General features: G+C 39.3%; 1 protein-coding gene across 1 annotated transcript; it reads right to left on the bottom strand.

Annotated features, from left to right (window-relative positions):
• Positions 1–6,089: 6,089 nt before the first annotated feature.
• Positions 6,090–12,162, bottom strand: LOC149112374 (acid-sensing ion channel 1A-like). Its single transcript, XM_089290233.1, has 7 exons — positions 11,907–12,162; positions 10,369–11,329; positions 9,747–9,894; positions 8,938–8,997; positions 8,095–8,245; positions 6,975–7,066; positions 6,090–6,240 (listed from the first exon to the last, which is right to left on the bottom strand). The coding sequence occupies exons 2-7, from the start codon at positions 11,293–11,295 to the stop codon at positions 6,095–6,097; spliced, it is 1,524 nt and encodes a 507-aa protein (XP_089146359.1). The 5' UTR covers positions 11,296–11,329; positions 11,907–12,162; the 3' UTR covers positions 6,090–6,094.
• Positions 12,163–13,736: the final 1,574 nt, after the last annotated feature.

Here is a 13,736-nt window from a genome sequence, read left to right as displayed (position 1 = left end):
ATGTATACTGTTCTGGTATTTTTGTGAGATTTCATTTGGTAGACTGATTCAGGAACTGAGTATATTGTGACCACTGCATTTCAATCAGTCCCCACAACAAAAAAATGTGTAAACTTCTTTTGTGTGGGAGTCCCCATGTTAACTAAGGAAGAATATAATGATTAATAACAATGCCTTGTCTTTCTGAATAAGGTAGGAAAGAACAAGAAATGCCACCAAAAAGCACAGAAGACAGTTCTGTTATGTGATCAAGATTTTTGGTAGCTTCCCAGAAATCCTTGAAATCGTGGCTCCATATTTCATAATCACACCATCTTACACCTCGATCTGCTGATGTAATACTAGTTCCGGCTGAAACTATTAAATCATTCGCAATTTACCTCATACATGTTGGATTATTTTCATTAGTAACAACATTCCGAAAAATAACTAAGGAGCTCCGCTTTTAGGCTGGCCTAAATCTATATATTAAACATTATATTACACTCACGCTAGCCTAGCTAAAAGGCGATTGAAGGCTGAGCCTGGTTCTGATGAAAAGGCCACAAGAAACCTAGCATGTTCTTCAGGGTTTTTAGTGAAAGCACTAAAGATCAGCCAAAGCGTACGGAGACAGACTATCTTGTCAGATTTTGTAAAAGTATGTTTGTTGTGTTTATAATTCCAAAAGATGTGATCCAATTATATTTGGGACCTTACGCGAAACACGATGACAAAGGCAACGGGAACGTCGCGAAACAAAGGCTTAATGAGCGGGTCATTATGCACCTTTAGTCTGTAGATTTCGTAGCCATCTTTTGCAAATCAACAACGTTTTGGTTAAAACTAAAGTAGAAGATGATTCCCTTGACGTATGGAAATAAAAATTGATACCTAAAAGGAGGAAATTCCTTAGAATTATTTTATGCCTCAATCAATAATATTTTTTCAGGGAATTCGAGATAATTCGATCCAAAACAGCAAAGGCAAGCCTCGGTTTTCAAGTTGGTCAATTGCAGTATCCCGCATTCTCAGTTTCTTTTCTCACCATATGCCATAAGTTCACATCACTTCATATAATGTATAGATCATTACTCTTTTTCATTTGTCGAGTATTCCTCTTCAAACTACCATTATTACGTTTCCTAAGTTAGACTCTTGTTTTTACGTCTCCCGTGAATCACGCTAAATTGAAGTACACTAGATGGGACTTTCCTGTGGGAAAAATTTCATGTGCGTGTGAAAACGAATCTGCACAATTCCAGTTCGGTACGTATGACTCAAAGGTCCTGTGGCACTGATTTTTGGGTGGGATTGTATCTTGTAATGAAAATGATTTCAGGGTTCTGCTAACTGTACTGTTATCACCTCGCTATTTCAATAATTGTTCTATTCATCGTTTCCTCGATTTTTTCTTTTCAATATACATTTGCAAGCTCAGTGTTGTCTTACAACGCAATTCTAAACTGGCCGATGTACATTAGGTGTTTTTTTTATTATTATTTTTGTTATTTTTAACTTTATGTGTACCTACCTTACAATTAGACAGTCTTTGATGGCCCTACACAACTTGCAAGTCAAATCACAGAAGATTACCTTTGGCTTCATATCGAAAGTGAAGATATCAGAGTAAGGTATTTCTGCAAATTCACTGGAAATGATGATACACGCAATGTATATTTCCAATTGGCGTCGGCAAAAGGGAGTTATGCGCCCTGCGCTCCGAGCACGCGATAATTTATTTACACCACCACACGTTGCTATTCTTTTGTTACCGAACATAAAGATGGAACGGTTCCGTAGAGAGCAGCTGGGCGCAAGAACTAAAGCCAGCAAGTGTTCCAGCAAGTGTTCCAAACCGACAACCTATAGGCGGCCTTTGTTTGTTAATTTCCCTATGAAAAACGACTATCATAACAAAAATGGCCTTACAATGCTGTTATTAAGAACCTCCTCACAAACAAAATAAAACATTACGGCGTCCAAATATAAATACAATTTTCTACTTTAATTTCAAGTTGACAACCAACCTCTAAGTGGTTTTCTGGTTCCATTTACCCAGATTCATATCCTCGTCAAAAAATATAACTTTTTATTATATTACTGAGGAAATAACTTCCTTGTGATTGGTTGAAGGCCGGCGGATTTAACGTTCTTTTGTAATTTGCTCTGCAGTACAAATTAACGCGCACGCGTTCGTAATTTTCATGTAATAAATAAGTAGTAGCATGAAAGCTCGAGCAATTTAGGATTTACACTACTCGCAATATTTGCAATTTGAAAACAAAAAACACTCGAATAAAGGCTGGTGTAATTTTGAGAAAATTTACAAATGTCACTCGTAGTGTAACATCACCCGTAATCCTAGTTGCACTCTCATTCATTCGATTACGTAATCATATGAAAGCTCGGGTAATTAAACATTTACACTACTCGTGATATTTTAAAATTCTTTCAAATTGCACTCACCTTTATGATCGTACAATTTTGCGAGAATTTTCAAATATCACGAGACGTGGAAATCCTTACTTGCGTTGGCATTCATGCGACTTTCTATAGTAATTAGCCGCCGTTCCAGTGGCAAACTTGTTCTTCCTCCCAAATCTAATTTGTTTAATCTAGCTGTTATTATTTTTAAAATTGCTTTGGCTGTGTTGAATTACTCACCTACTTAAAGCATAAATTTACTCGGTTTTGTTTTTATTAATTATTTATTAAACATTATATTGCACTCACGCTAGCCTGGCTAAAAGGCGATTGAAGACAGAGCCTGAATTTGAGAAAAACGCCCCAAGAAACTCAGCATGCTCTTCGGGGTTTTTGGTAAAAACATTAAAGATGAGCTAACGGAGACAGACTATCTTGTCGGATTTTTTAAGAGTGTTTGGTGCGTTTATGCTCTATGTTATTGCTCAAACTTGAGATTCATTCACTACACAGTGCAGTAGCTGCGCGATGTTTGCTGGGAAGAAATAACAAAGCATAATATGCCATTTTTTGGTCACTGAGGTGGCCGTTTATTTTTATAACAATTAACTTTTTACTCCGAAAAACATTAAGCAACCAAAATCATTCCCAGCAAAGGTGGGGGAGTGCCCGGCGCAATCACCAGATATTTGAAATCCCCCCTTGTCTATCGAAGGGGTCGGTGGGTGGGTGGATGGGAAACTGCGAACTGAGTGGGGAGCTAGAGTTTTGGAAAAGAGGACAGTAACATGGCCACGTCTGCTAAACGTTGGATTCTCCAAGACCCGGATGACCCCCCCAACCAATTGCTGAGAGACTGGCACTAATAAGCAGCATAAAATCATTTATTCCCCGGGTAGGGTGAATAAATCTCCAGTTATAATTCCAAAAGCTTTCATCCAATTATACTGGGGACCTTACGCGAAACAGGACGCTAGAGGCAACTGGATCGTTGCCAAAACAAAAGGGTTAATGAGCAGAACATTGTGCATCGTAGGACTTCGTAGCCGTCTTTTGCAAATCAACAACGTGAAATGATCAATTTCAGTTTTTTTTGTAGAACGCGAACCATTAAGACTATTTTTTTTTTGTATTGTGAATAATTATTGAAACTGAACGCATTTGTATTATATTCAGCAAGGTTTTATACGGAGTGGATCTAGATAATAGAGAGTTTATGAAACCACAACGGCCAGGCCGAGGACAATGTCAATTTAAAAATGAATTCATATTTTACCTACGAATCTCGCAATACTCTTTCACTTTGTTTATTACTGTCAAAACTATCACGAAACTAAATCTGGAATACAGCGATAACTTTGAAATAGAAATTTAAAAAATTAGTCGTTCTGGTTCACATTCTTCGGAGAACGCAGAATTTGGCCATTTTACGTCGTTGTTTTGCAGAGGACGGCAAAAAAATGTACCAAGAATTATAACGCACGTGCACAACTATTGTTTTGCTCATTAAATCTTTTGTTCAGTGATGTTCCCGTTGCCGTTGCCGTCTTGGTTTTCTTAAACTTCGTAACTTCGAAATTCTGAAGTACTATATAAATTTGCTGTCTAATAGGCGTGGTCCCCGCCGTCGTATGTGGGTAAGGTCCGCTCTGACATTACTTAGTCTCTGATATTACTAAGCGCGCTCTCTCCATGCTAAAAATCAGTAGAAATGAGTTTAATAGTTATATAACGTCTGACCCAATGGCGATAAACTAAGGCTCAATCCACACGTATCCGGATATTTTTGAATCCGCTCGCCAGAGTGGAAAAAAATAAATCCGCAACGAATCCGATAACGTGTGGACGGGTGAATGCGGATATTTTCGAATCCGATGACACAGCAAAATTGTGTCCAGTCTCTTACCGAACAAGAAACCAACATGGCGGCACAATGTGCAGGCCTAGTTTTCATGACGCATGTTCTGAAGACATTTTACTGCAGAGGAGCCCTGGGTACTAGAGTGAATCCGGATACTATCGGATGGTTGTGGACAGACGAACTAGATTTTAATACGTCACGTGTGGACGGGGAGATTTTCAAATCCGGAAAGAAAAAGTTGCGGATTCAAAAATATCCCCATAAGTGTGAACGCGGCCTAAATATAAGGCTGAAAAAGCTATTGAAAATGTCGCATAGTTAGGGTAAACTAGACGTTTTGGGGCTTGTAGAAATGTAAATCTTAGTGCTCAAGCACTAACTGAGCGTAGCTAGTTTACAGGCATGCCAAAGGAAACAAATATTTCAAATAAACGTAGCATAGTTAAAAATGTCAACTGGCAGGAGGCAGACCAGTTGGCTATTTACAACGCGTGATCGAGGATTTCACTACCGAGAAACAAGTCCCGCTGGTGGTAGGGTGGAGGCCTTGAACCTAGGACCTCCGGATTACAACACCAGGGCCCTAAACCACTCGGCCACGCCAGATTAGTCTGTCTTCAGTATTTGAAGAAGAGCCAAGCCCGAAACGCAGAGCTCACGTTCTAAAGAACCCACTAAATCATCAAAGGGAAACTTTCTTGAGCATTAGGAAATTCTCCTCTCTGGAACTTTTAAGTAGGATGATGCAAACAATCGCCAAGACTGAGTTTTTTGTTGACATCACGACTGATTAATGTTTAACAGTAATTGATTAACAGAAAAACTGCCGTGTACTGCGTAGCCCCTTCCAGGCGTTAACTGAACGTCTGCAAGAGGCTATGTACTGCGTGGCGGTTGTACGTATAAACAAAAAAGGAAATATAAAATAAACTTCTCGCATCCGGGTACTAAGTGTCATAATGTTTAAATAGTTCCAAACGCTTCGAGCTTAGCCCTTCTTCCGTGGAAAATTCTAGTTGATTTACGTTGAAAAAACCAGTGCGCCCGCGATGAACGCGCGGCGACCTAAAGATGCCTGTAATCGTCTTTGTAATCGAAATTCAGTCCGCATGGCTGACAAGTATCCAGTTTACAAACAAGTCTCATTATCTGACGTTTTCTTTGTTTGTAACTGTAGCAGAACATGATACCACGGAATTCTGCTTCTTGCAGAGTGTGGCCATTTCAATTTCACTGAAGAGAAAGAGAAAACAAACGGCGGTTACAAACATAACAAATAGGTTTCGCATGGTATATTAAACTTGACATTTCGTATGCTACGATATTCATCTTCAGAAGTGACGGTTACAAAATATGACAAGATTAATGTTTCACTGAGACGGAGACGGAGCTCTTCAAAGCTCTCACTCACGTTGCTCACGCCTCTGCTGTTGCTGATCATTCAACTTCTACCGGACACAACATCAAAAGGAACCATTTCGAGATCCTAGTAAGTGGGCAATGTGATTTACGGTGTAAAATCAAGGAAACATCGTTAATACGGAACTTAAAACCCGCCCTAAATGAAAATGTCGGTAGTGAAAAACTCTTTCTTTATTAATTCACACCGGATGTAGTTTCTTTTGTTCGTTGTTGTCTAGCTAGTTACCAATACCTCGCTTTGTTTTAGTCTTTTTACATCTTGTCGTATTTTGTAACCTTCACTTCTGAAGATATATGTTGTAGGATACAAAACGTCAAGTTTAATATGCCATGCGAGGACCTATTTGTTATGTTCGTAACCGCGGTTTGTTTTCTCTTCCTCCTGAGTTTTGTTGTTGTTGTTGTTTAAGAGTTGCTGCCCGGGTTCGCGTTTACTTCCACGGAGTTTTTCCTCATCCGGGAAATCACAGCTTCCAACAGAAAGTCCATGAACTCGCAGAGCGTTAGTATACTGCACCCAAGGAACAAGCCCATGTTGCCACCGAACTCACCTGTTGAATGAATTTCTTAAATCATGATTGCTGCGTAGTTATTTTACCCCAAGCATACTTGCCTTTCAATTGTCATTTAGTTCTCCTACTATACTTCTAACGAGGAAATAACTACAGCATGATATTGAGTGTAAATTCTGTCGTTGTTGTTTCTCCGTTAGTATACATATACTCAGTTAGGAGGCTGGTTGGACGCATCTTGATATGCCTTATTGTGACAGCGTGATACTGTTAGTGAGTTTATACGTGCTAGATGCCTTAATGTGACAGCGCGATGCTGTTAGTGAGTTCATATGGGTCAGTACGTGGCTGTGTAGCCGCGCGATGCGGTTCCAGTCAAAGACCTACATTTCACCCTTGCTCACCATGGAGTCTCCAGTAGCTCAGTGGTTAGAGCATCCGACTAGATCACGGAGTGTCGTAGGTTCAAATCCCATCTGGGACTAGGATTTTTTTCCGAGTATACGTTTCTCCCAGAATTTACACTTAATACTATACTTCTTGATGCGAATTCGCCTACCGTCCTCACTAACACTATGGAAAACGTTCATCGTTTTATGGTGTTTCAATCCTCAAAGCGTATCAACGTTTTCGACCGTTTTAGCGTTTTCGGTTTGAAAAAACACCATCAGCTACCATCGATAACGTGTCGATCTGGAAACGCATTAGTGTGGACGGACCTAAATCGTGTTGTCGTCGTTGCTTTCCGTTATTTATGTCTGTTTTTGACTTACCTAAGAGGCTCTCCAAACCATAACTAGGAACATCTTCACGCTTTTCATAGGCTAAGTGTTGAAACCCCAATTGGAGAAAGACGTAGTTCGTTCTGTGAGGGCGTAGCAAAATATATAAATAAGAAATAGTTAGTCACTTAACCAACAAGTCATTTTAACAAAGCACGCGGGCGTGGTGACGCACGAAAAAAAGGAAACAAGCTGTATGAAGGAGAAACCTCTCCACTTGCTCCCTCTCTATTTTTATCTTTTTTGTTCGTGGTCGGATTTCGCCGCTGTTTCAGCTTGAACGGATGAACTTGAACGAGCGAAAGAATGAACAAGTCATCAACGAAAAGACGGATTCGGCTAATGGTGTTTGCATCCTTGTTTATATAAGTGAAGGCCACACGTTTGTCAGTGAATGTCCACTAATTATAACCCTCGATAAATAAAGGCTTTATCTTATCTCATCTCATCTCATCTCATCTCATCTCGTCTTGTCTCGTCTTGTCTTGTCTTGTCTTGTCTTATCTTATCTTACCTTACTTTATCTTATCTTATCTCATTTTATCTTATTTTATCTATCACTTCTCTTCTCTTGTCATCTCATCTCATCTATCTCATCTCATCTTATCTTATCTTTACTTTTCTTTTTTACTTTTCTTTTCTCATCTCATCTCATTTTATCTATCTTATCTTATCTTATCTTTTCGTTAATCTTCTCATCTCTTCTCATCTCATCTCATCCATCTCATCTATCTTATCTTATCTTATCTTATCTTATCTTATCTTATCTTATCTTCTCTCATCTCATCTCAACTCATCTCATCTCTTCTCATCTCATCTCATCTTATCTTATCTTATCTTATTTATCTTATCTGTCTTAACTTATGTTTAAAATTTACTTCTTACTTCCATTCTAAACGGTCACTTCTAAAGATGTATGTCGAAACATATGAAACGTCAAGTTTAATGATGCAAAGTTTTATTGAATTGTCTTGTTTATCACCCAAGCTTGTGTGTTATTTCTTGTTCAGCTACGATGGCTAAAGAAAGATAATATTTGCGATATTGTTTCTATTAACATTAAGAGAGCCCCTAAAGGATTTTTTTTTTTTTTTTTCTGGAAATAACTTACCTCATGTAATCTGGACTATGGTTAAAGTTAAGGAGATTATGCACAATCTCAATTAATGAGTCATCCGGAAATTTGGAATAAGAAACACGTGACTCATACACCAGTTCTGAGCACGCATTGTTGCAGGCACATTCTGTTAAGTTGACTTGACCTAAAAGTTAAAAATAAATCAGTTGTCTCAATTAAAATACATTTGAAACCAAATAATTATACCTAATGAATTACAGGAGAGGTTTATTTGGTTTGAAAAAGTCTACTTCTGCAAAGGGGCTACGTCGCGGCTTGCGCACCTTGAAAGATTAGCTAAAATTTTTCAAGTTCGTTGTTTGTAATCCGTGTTAATCTTCTCCGTCCTTGACCATCCTTGACCATCCTTGACCATCCTTGTTCCTTTATGGTTTTTCATTATCTTTTCAGTGATTTTTTTTTCTTAGTAAACTACTATTTACAGGTTTTCTTCAGCTCAAAGGTTATTGTGTTCATGGCCTGCATCCCCTGACTGAGCTCCTTTAATTTTTTATAATTTTTTTTAGCGTATCCAGGCAATATTCTTTGACGTCGTGCTAACGTCCACGCTGATTAAAAATGTAAACACGTAACATACATGTACATGTTCTCGGACTACATTCTAACCTTTCTTTCCTTCGTAACGTCTATTTTTACTAAAAAAAAAAGTCCGTTGGAACCTGGTGTAAGCTCATTTTGCCCCTAAATCAGAGCCCAAAAAAGGCTGACAGTTTAAATGAGAACAAATAGGATGTGATTATCAATTAATTTTTAACTTGCCCCGCTGTGGTTGTGACGTTGCGTGGCCAGTATCACTAATAATTTTATCTTACGTACGTCGGGAATTCTCAACACATTCTTTGTCTTGCATAGAACACACAGGTGTCCCCTCTGCGTCTAAAAGAATAATAATAAAATAGTACAAGGTTCGATTTTTAAAATATTGTGATAAAACTTGACCTCTAAATCCCCGTTTCCCATTACCAATCTTAAGTATCATGAATGATAAGAAATGCAAAATTAATGCCTTTAAGTTACAGAAGACTGTCAAGTGGCCAAGCTTTTTGCCGAGTTGTGGCTGCAGGCGATTTAATTAGATTGTTAAAACAATCTTTGCATTAGATTAGGGTAAAACGAAGCTGACCACAACAATGAATTTTCTCGTCGGTGGGAAAATCACACTTTTAGTCGCTAATAATATAACTGGCCGGGGCTGAAGAGAGAGAATCACAATCGGTCATCGCCTTTCTAATGCCAGATGTGTTTACATTTATGGCACCAAAACATCATCTTGTTTAGACCTGCTTGTATTCATTGTTATAAAATAACTGAGATACTACTTGCGCTCTCATTGGTCGATAGGTGTGTTAAGATGAGAGTATATAAACGCGGTTGTGACATTTCAGATTCGCGTGTAGTGTTGAGAAATATTTTGTAAAAGCAATAGGATACTTTTTCCGTGTTTACAAAGCCTCATCCAAACACCTGAGGGGGCTGGGAGTTGAGAGAATTCTCGAAAGATATTCAAACCCTTGGCATTACAGTCTAGAATTCTCCGAGCCCCTCCCCTCCCTCCTCGCGTTAAGATGGGATAAACACGGAAACAGTGCTCTATTGCATAATCAGAACTTATGGTGTCATCTAACCTTGCAATCCGATACCACGGCAGCCACATTGTCTTAGGGTCAAATTTGCGATGCATTGATGAATGCAGCCGTCTTTGTTGTAGGAACCAATTCCCGGCAGCTTGTCCTGTCGGCAGTTTGTTCTGAAGGGTGCTGGAAGTCTAGTATGCTAGAGAAGATTAAACAGCAATGATATGATGTAATTATTTTCCGTCAAGCAAAGCAAAGTCTGTATACGAGCCAAGCGGCCCATCAGGCCGGTGCCTTTTCCCGGTTTCCGTAGCATGAAGCGACCAGGAGAATTTCTACTCCCCCTGGATGGGATGCTAGTCTAGCATTAGGTTTATACACCTGGGTGGAGAGAAACATTTCTAGAGTAGTAAAGTGTCTTGCTCAAGAACGCAGCGCTCTCGTACACAAGGTCCGCGTCACGTGAAAAGGAATAAAAGAAGCAAAGAGGTAGCGATAAATACGGCTATAAATAATAGGAAGTGGAGTAACAGACTGTCCTGTATAGATCTCAAAATATCATGACGAGCACGTATATGTGATTGAAATGTTTAAAACACAATCTTAAAAATAAAATTCGACAGCACATGCGTGGTTTATTGCCTTGAGTACAATTACGCTGGCAACAACTTACCTTCGTTAATTTGACTCCAACCGAAGCGTGAGTGCCAGGAACGATGTTGAACCCATTATGTCGGTTGACAAAGGTGTTCTGATCGTGCACAATCACTTTCAATCCACTCGAAAACTGGCTGAAAGTACTCTCATGCGTTTGAACATCCAGAAAAATGCTGAGCCCATTGTCAGGGCCTTCATGTACTGCACGTCGAAGGACACCATTCTTACCAGAATTAAAGGTGAAACAAATGCCATATTCTGTAAGTTTTGGAACGAAGTCTCCCTTAGAGCACGCTGCGTTTCGCATGAAACGACAATAAAGAAAAGAAGAGGTCAGGCTCATTATGTCATGGCCATATTGTGTATGAAATTCTTCTTTGTTAAACAGACGATGTGAAGAACGGCTTAAAACATTTATTATGTTTTGCCGCATCGTTCCATTACAGCCTTTAACAAGGGCTGTTCCATATGGCGTATAAACACATAAGAACGCTTGGCCGCAAGTGAGATTTCCACGAACTTTACGTATTTCACTGCATCCACTGATGTTCAATCCCATTTTTACATAGTTTTCGTCCTCGTCCGCCGTATCTATCTTAGATCTCATGAACCTGTTTAAGTTACAGATTGTCACCGCAGGGAACTTTAAGCCTTCCGAGGGAGTTTCTTGTGAGATTACTGTTTTTATTGGCCTTGAGAAGAACTTATTTAAGCTTAGGGATACAAGATACACATAGGTCGTAGCAGCTGCCCCAAGAAATATGAACCAAATGCCTCGTCTTATAATGGAGTGACTCTTATCGGCGACGTATCTAAGTCCGTGAAGGGTAGTGTTGGAGGCAAACTCTTTCCATTTATTTGGTTTAGGAGACATGCCTGGCTCTGATTTTTCCTCCCAGTTTTCAGCAAAATTGTTGTTCAACGGTTTCACCTGTGTAACCATGGTAACTTAAAAACCATCAAGCTCTAACTTTCACCTGTCAGTAAAGATACCATTTTTTCTTAGAATAATGGAAGTTGGTGATTCGGGATCGGCTGTACCTTACACGGAAATTCCCAGGCAAAAAAGTATATCTCACTTAGATAAATGCAGGAAAAATTACTATTGCTAATCCTGACTAGAATTATGGATACGATTGAAGAAAACCTTTTGAATAAAATGTAATTCCTCCAAATAACCGCGTTGTTCTCTGCAACTAGGTAAAATATTGAAGGTAAAATGAAAGCCATTTGAATATGAGTCTAGAGCTTTCAAAAGCTTTTACCCAAAATTTTATTCCGGTCCGTCGTTATTGACCGGGGTAAATTAATTAAAGGTTTCACCTGTTTTGGATATCTTTTCTCCTTTTGGGTATAATTCTCCCTACACTGAAAACTGACAGTTTTTGGCGAAAAGTAAACGGTATAGTTGTCCATAATAAATGCCTTGCATTTGAGAGTCATTGCGCGTTGTGAACGCAAAAAACGACCAGTAGGGGAAATTGGACTTTTTTTGTGTCCTGTGATTAAGATGTCTAAAAAAAATGAAAAAGAAATGACAAAAATTCAACTCACCTTCTGAATTGACAACTTTACTTCAGTATTTGGAGTGGGCATCTGTAAAGAACTTGTTAACACGTCGAGTTGGGTTGTAATGGTAGAAGGTTGCGCAGGCGACACTTTTTGCAACTTCCAAAGAATCACTTAAGAAACCTTTTCAATTTCAACTGAAAACCACTCGGAATTCAAAACACGTTTAATTCTCCGGTTGGTGGTCCAAGCAGCCTTTTTTTACCACTGAGCATAGAGTAGGGTATTAATTCAGTTGCGCAACGTGTGGCTTTAATCAACCATTAAACCATCAATAAATTTTTTCCCGTCACTGAAAACTGTCCTTATTTGAAGGGGGCATCTGTAAAGGAGTTATCAAGACCATGAGTTGCGTTGAAATGGCAGAAAAGTGCACGATGTATTTTAGCAGACACTTATTTGTAATTTTCAAGAATCGGCACTTTTGGAAGAACCTTTTTCAATTTTAATTCTTAAAGCAACTCAAAACACATTTGATTCTCCGGTTGGTGGTCTAAACAACCTTTGTTTGCCCATGAGAACGCGCAAGCCTTAGCAACTGGTTCTTTCCGGCGGCCATGGCTACACAAAAGTTACCCGATTACGCAATATAATACAATACAAGCGTTGATGGATCGCGCAATACGATGCTTCGGAGACCTTGGCAAACGAATGTAACGTATCATTCACACGTCACCGCTTGACAGATTTTGTCGAATCAATAAGAAATTCGATTCTCAACTTTCATGGCAGATAACTCTTCACTGCTGGACACTGTACCAGTTACCTACTTTGGTCTGTACTAAATAAAGATATATTGACAGGCATTCAGACCGCAGGGAGCGAAAGAAGAGCGTAATGAAAAATTAATAGGGAATTAGCGCTTGTGTTTTTAACTTACGTGAATAGAAGGTACTATTTGAATAAATTAAAGGGAGCCAACAAAGTTTGTTATCGTCCTCTGGTTTTAATTTGTGATCAGGCTTTTTTCCGAATGAAAGTCTCGCTTTCGCTAGCAAAAAAGCGTTTAATCGCAGGATAGTTTTCCTCACACCTCAAAAAGCAAAATATTATTCTGAGCGATATGACCGCAGCTGATTCGCGGTCGTATATTCGTCCGTGTGTTGACCGACCCATGAATAAAGAAACATTTACCATATTTTCCCGCTGTCCGACCGGCTGGTGGAACAACGTAAGTTAGCGTATATTTATTGGCTTGCTGGAGCGTTTGGTTTCTCGGGAGCCCACATTTTCTGGCATGCGGTTTACTCCTTTAACACACGAGCGAGCGTAAAGCAGGAGGGAGAGGTCAACTTTCCTTGCGTAGCCATGCGATTGCGCGCCCGATGATCTTGGCCATTATGACGTCACTCGTGAGCCGGCCCGTTAAGTTTCAATGGCCGCTAAAAAATGATACCAGAAAAGCTTTTCATCTGATGATTGCTCGAAGAATTTGAAAGAAAGCGATCAACAGACCACAGGAATAAGACAACCTGTTAATATTGTGCCCAAAAATACTTTGGTTTCCAAAAACTAGATGTCAGGAGACACAAAAACACGCAAAATTTCGAGATCGCTCAATTGAAAACGCGACTGAAAAGTGAAGCTTTGCGTCCGTTTCTTGGGCGATATCTGGAGAACCCAACAATGAACAACGCGAACACAAAAATATGATCTTCATATGGTTTAAAACGTTTGAGTGGTGATGAGAACGAATCATTTAACATATGCATAAAAATGATCAGTGGGTTTAAACCCATTATTTTGTAGACGATAGCGTGAAGGACCTGCTGATCAATACTCTATTCGAAACCCTCGAAATGTGAGAAAGTATAT

Source organism: Orbicella faveolata, unplaced genomic scaffold (assembly GCF_042242905.1).
Source record: "Orbicella faveolata isolate gen_17 unplaced genomic scaffold, um_ofav_v1 contig_2, whole genome shotgun sequence".
Taxonomy (NCBI): domain Eukaryota; kingdom Metazoa; phylum Cnidaria; class Anthozoa; order Scleractinia; family Merulinidae; genus Orbicella; species Orbicella faveolata.
Note: the sequence above shows the minus strand (reverse complement) of the source record. Positions and strands in the feature narration are given on the sequence as shown.

Bases quoted from the DNA above. Each gene is read 5' to 3' on its own strand.
- LOC149112374 (XM_089290233.1), bottom strand. From the start codon at position 11,295: ATGGTTACACAGGTGAAACCGTTGAACAACAATTTTGCTGAAAACTGG. The intron at 8,246-8,937 runs GTACGTAAGATA...TTTAACTTTTAG, and splicing joins ATGTGTTGAGAATTCCCGAC to GTCAAGTCAACTTAACAGAA. The intron at 7,067-8,094 runs GTAAGTTATTTC...ACGCCCTCACAG, and splicing joins CATAGTCCAGATTACATGAG to AACGAACTACGTCTTTCTCC.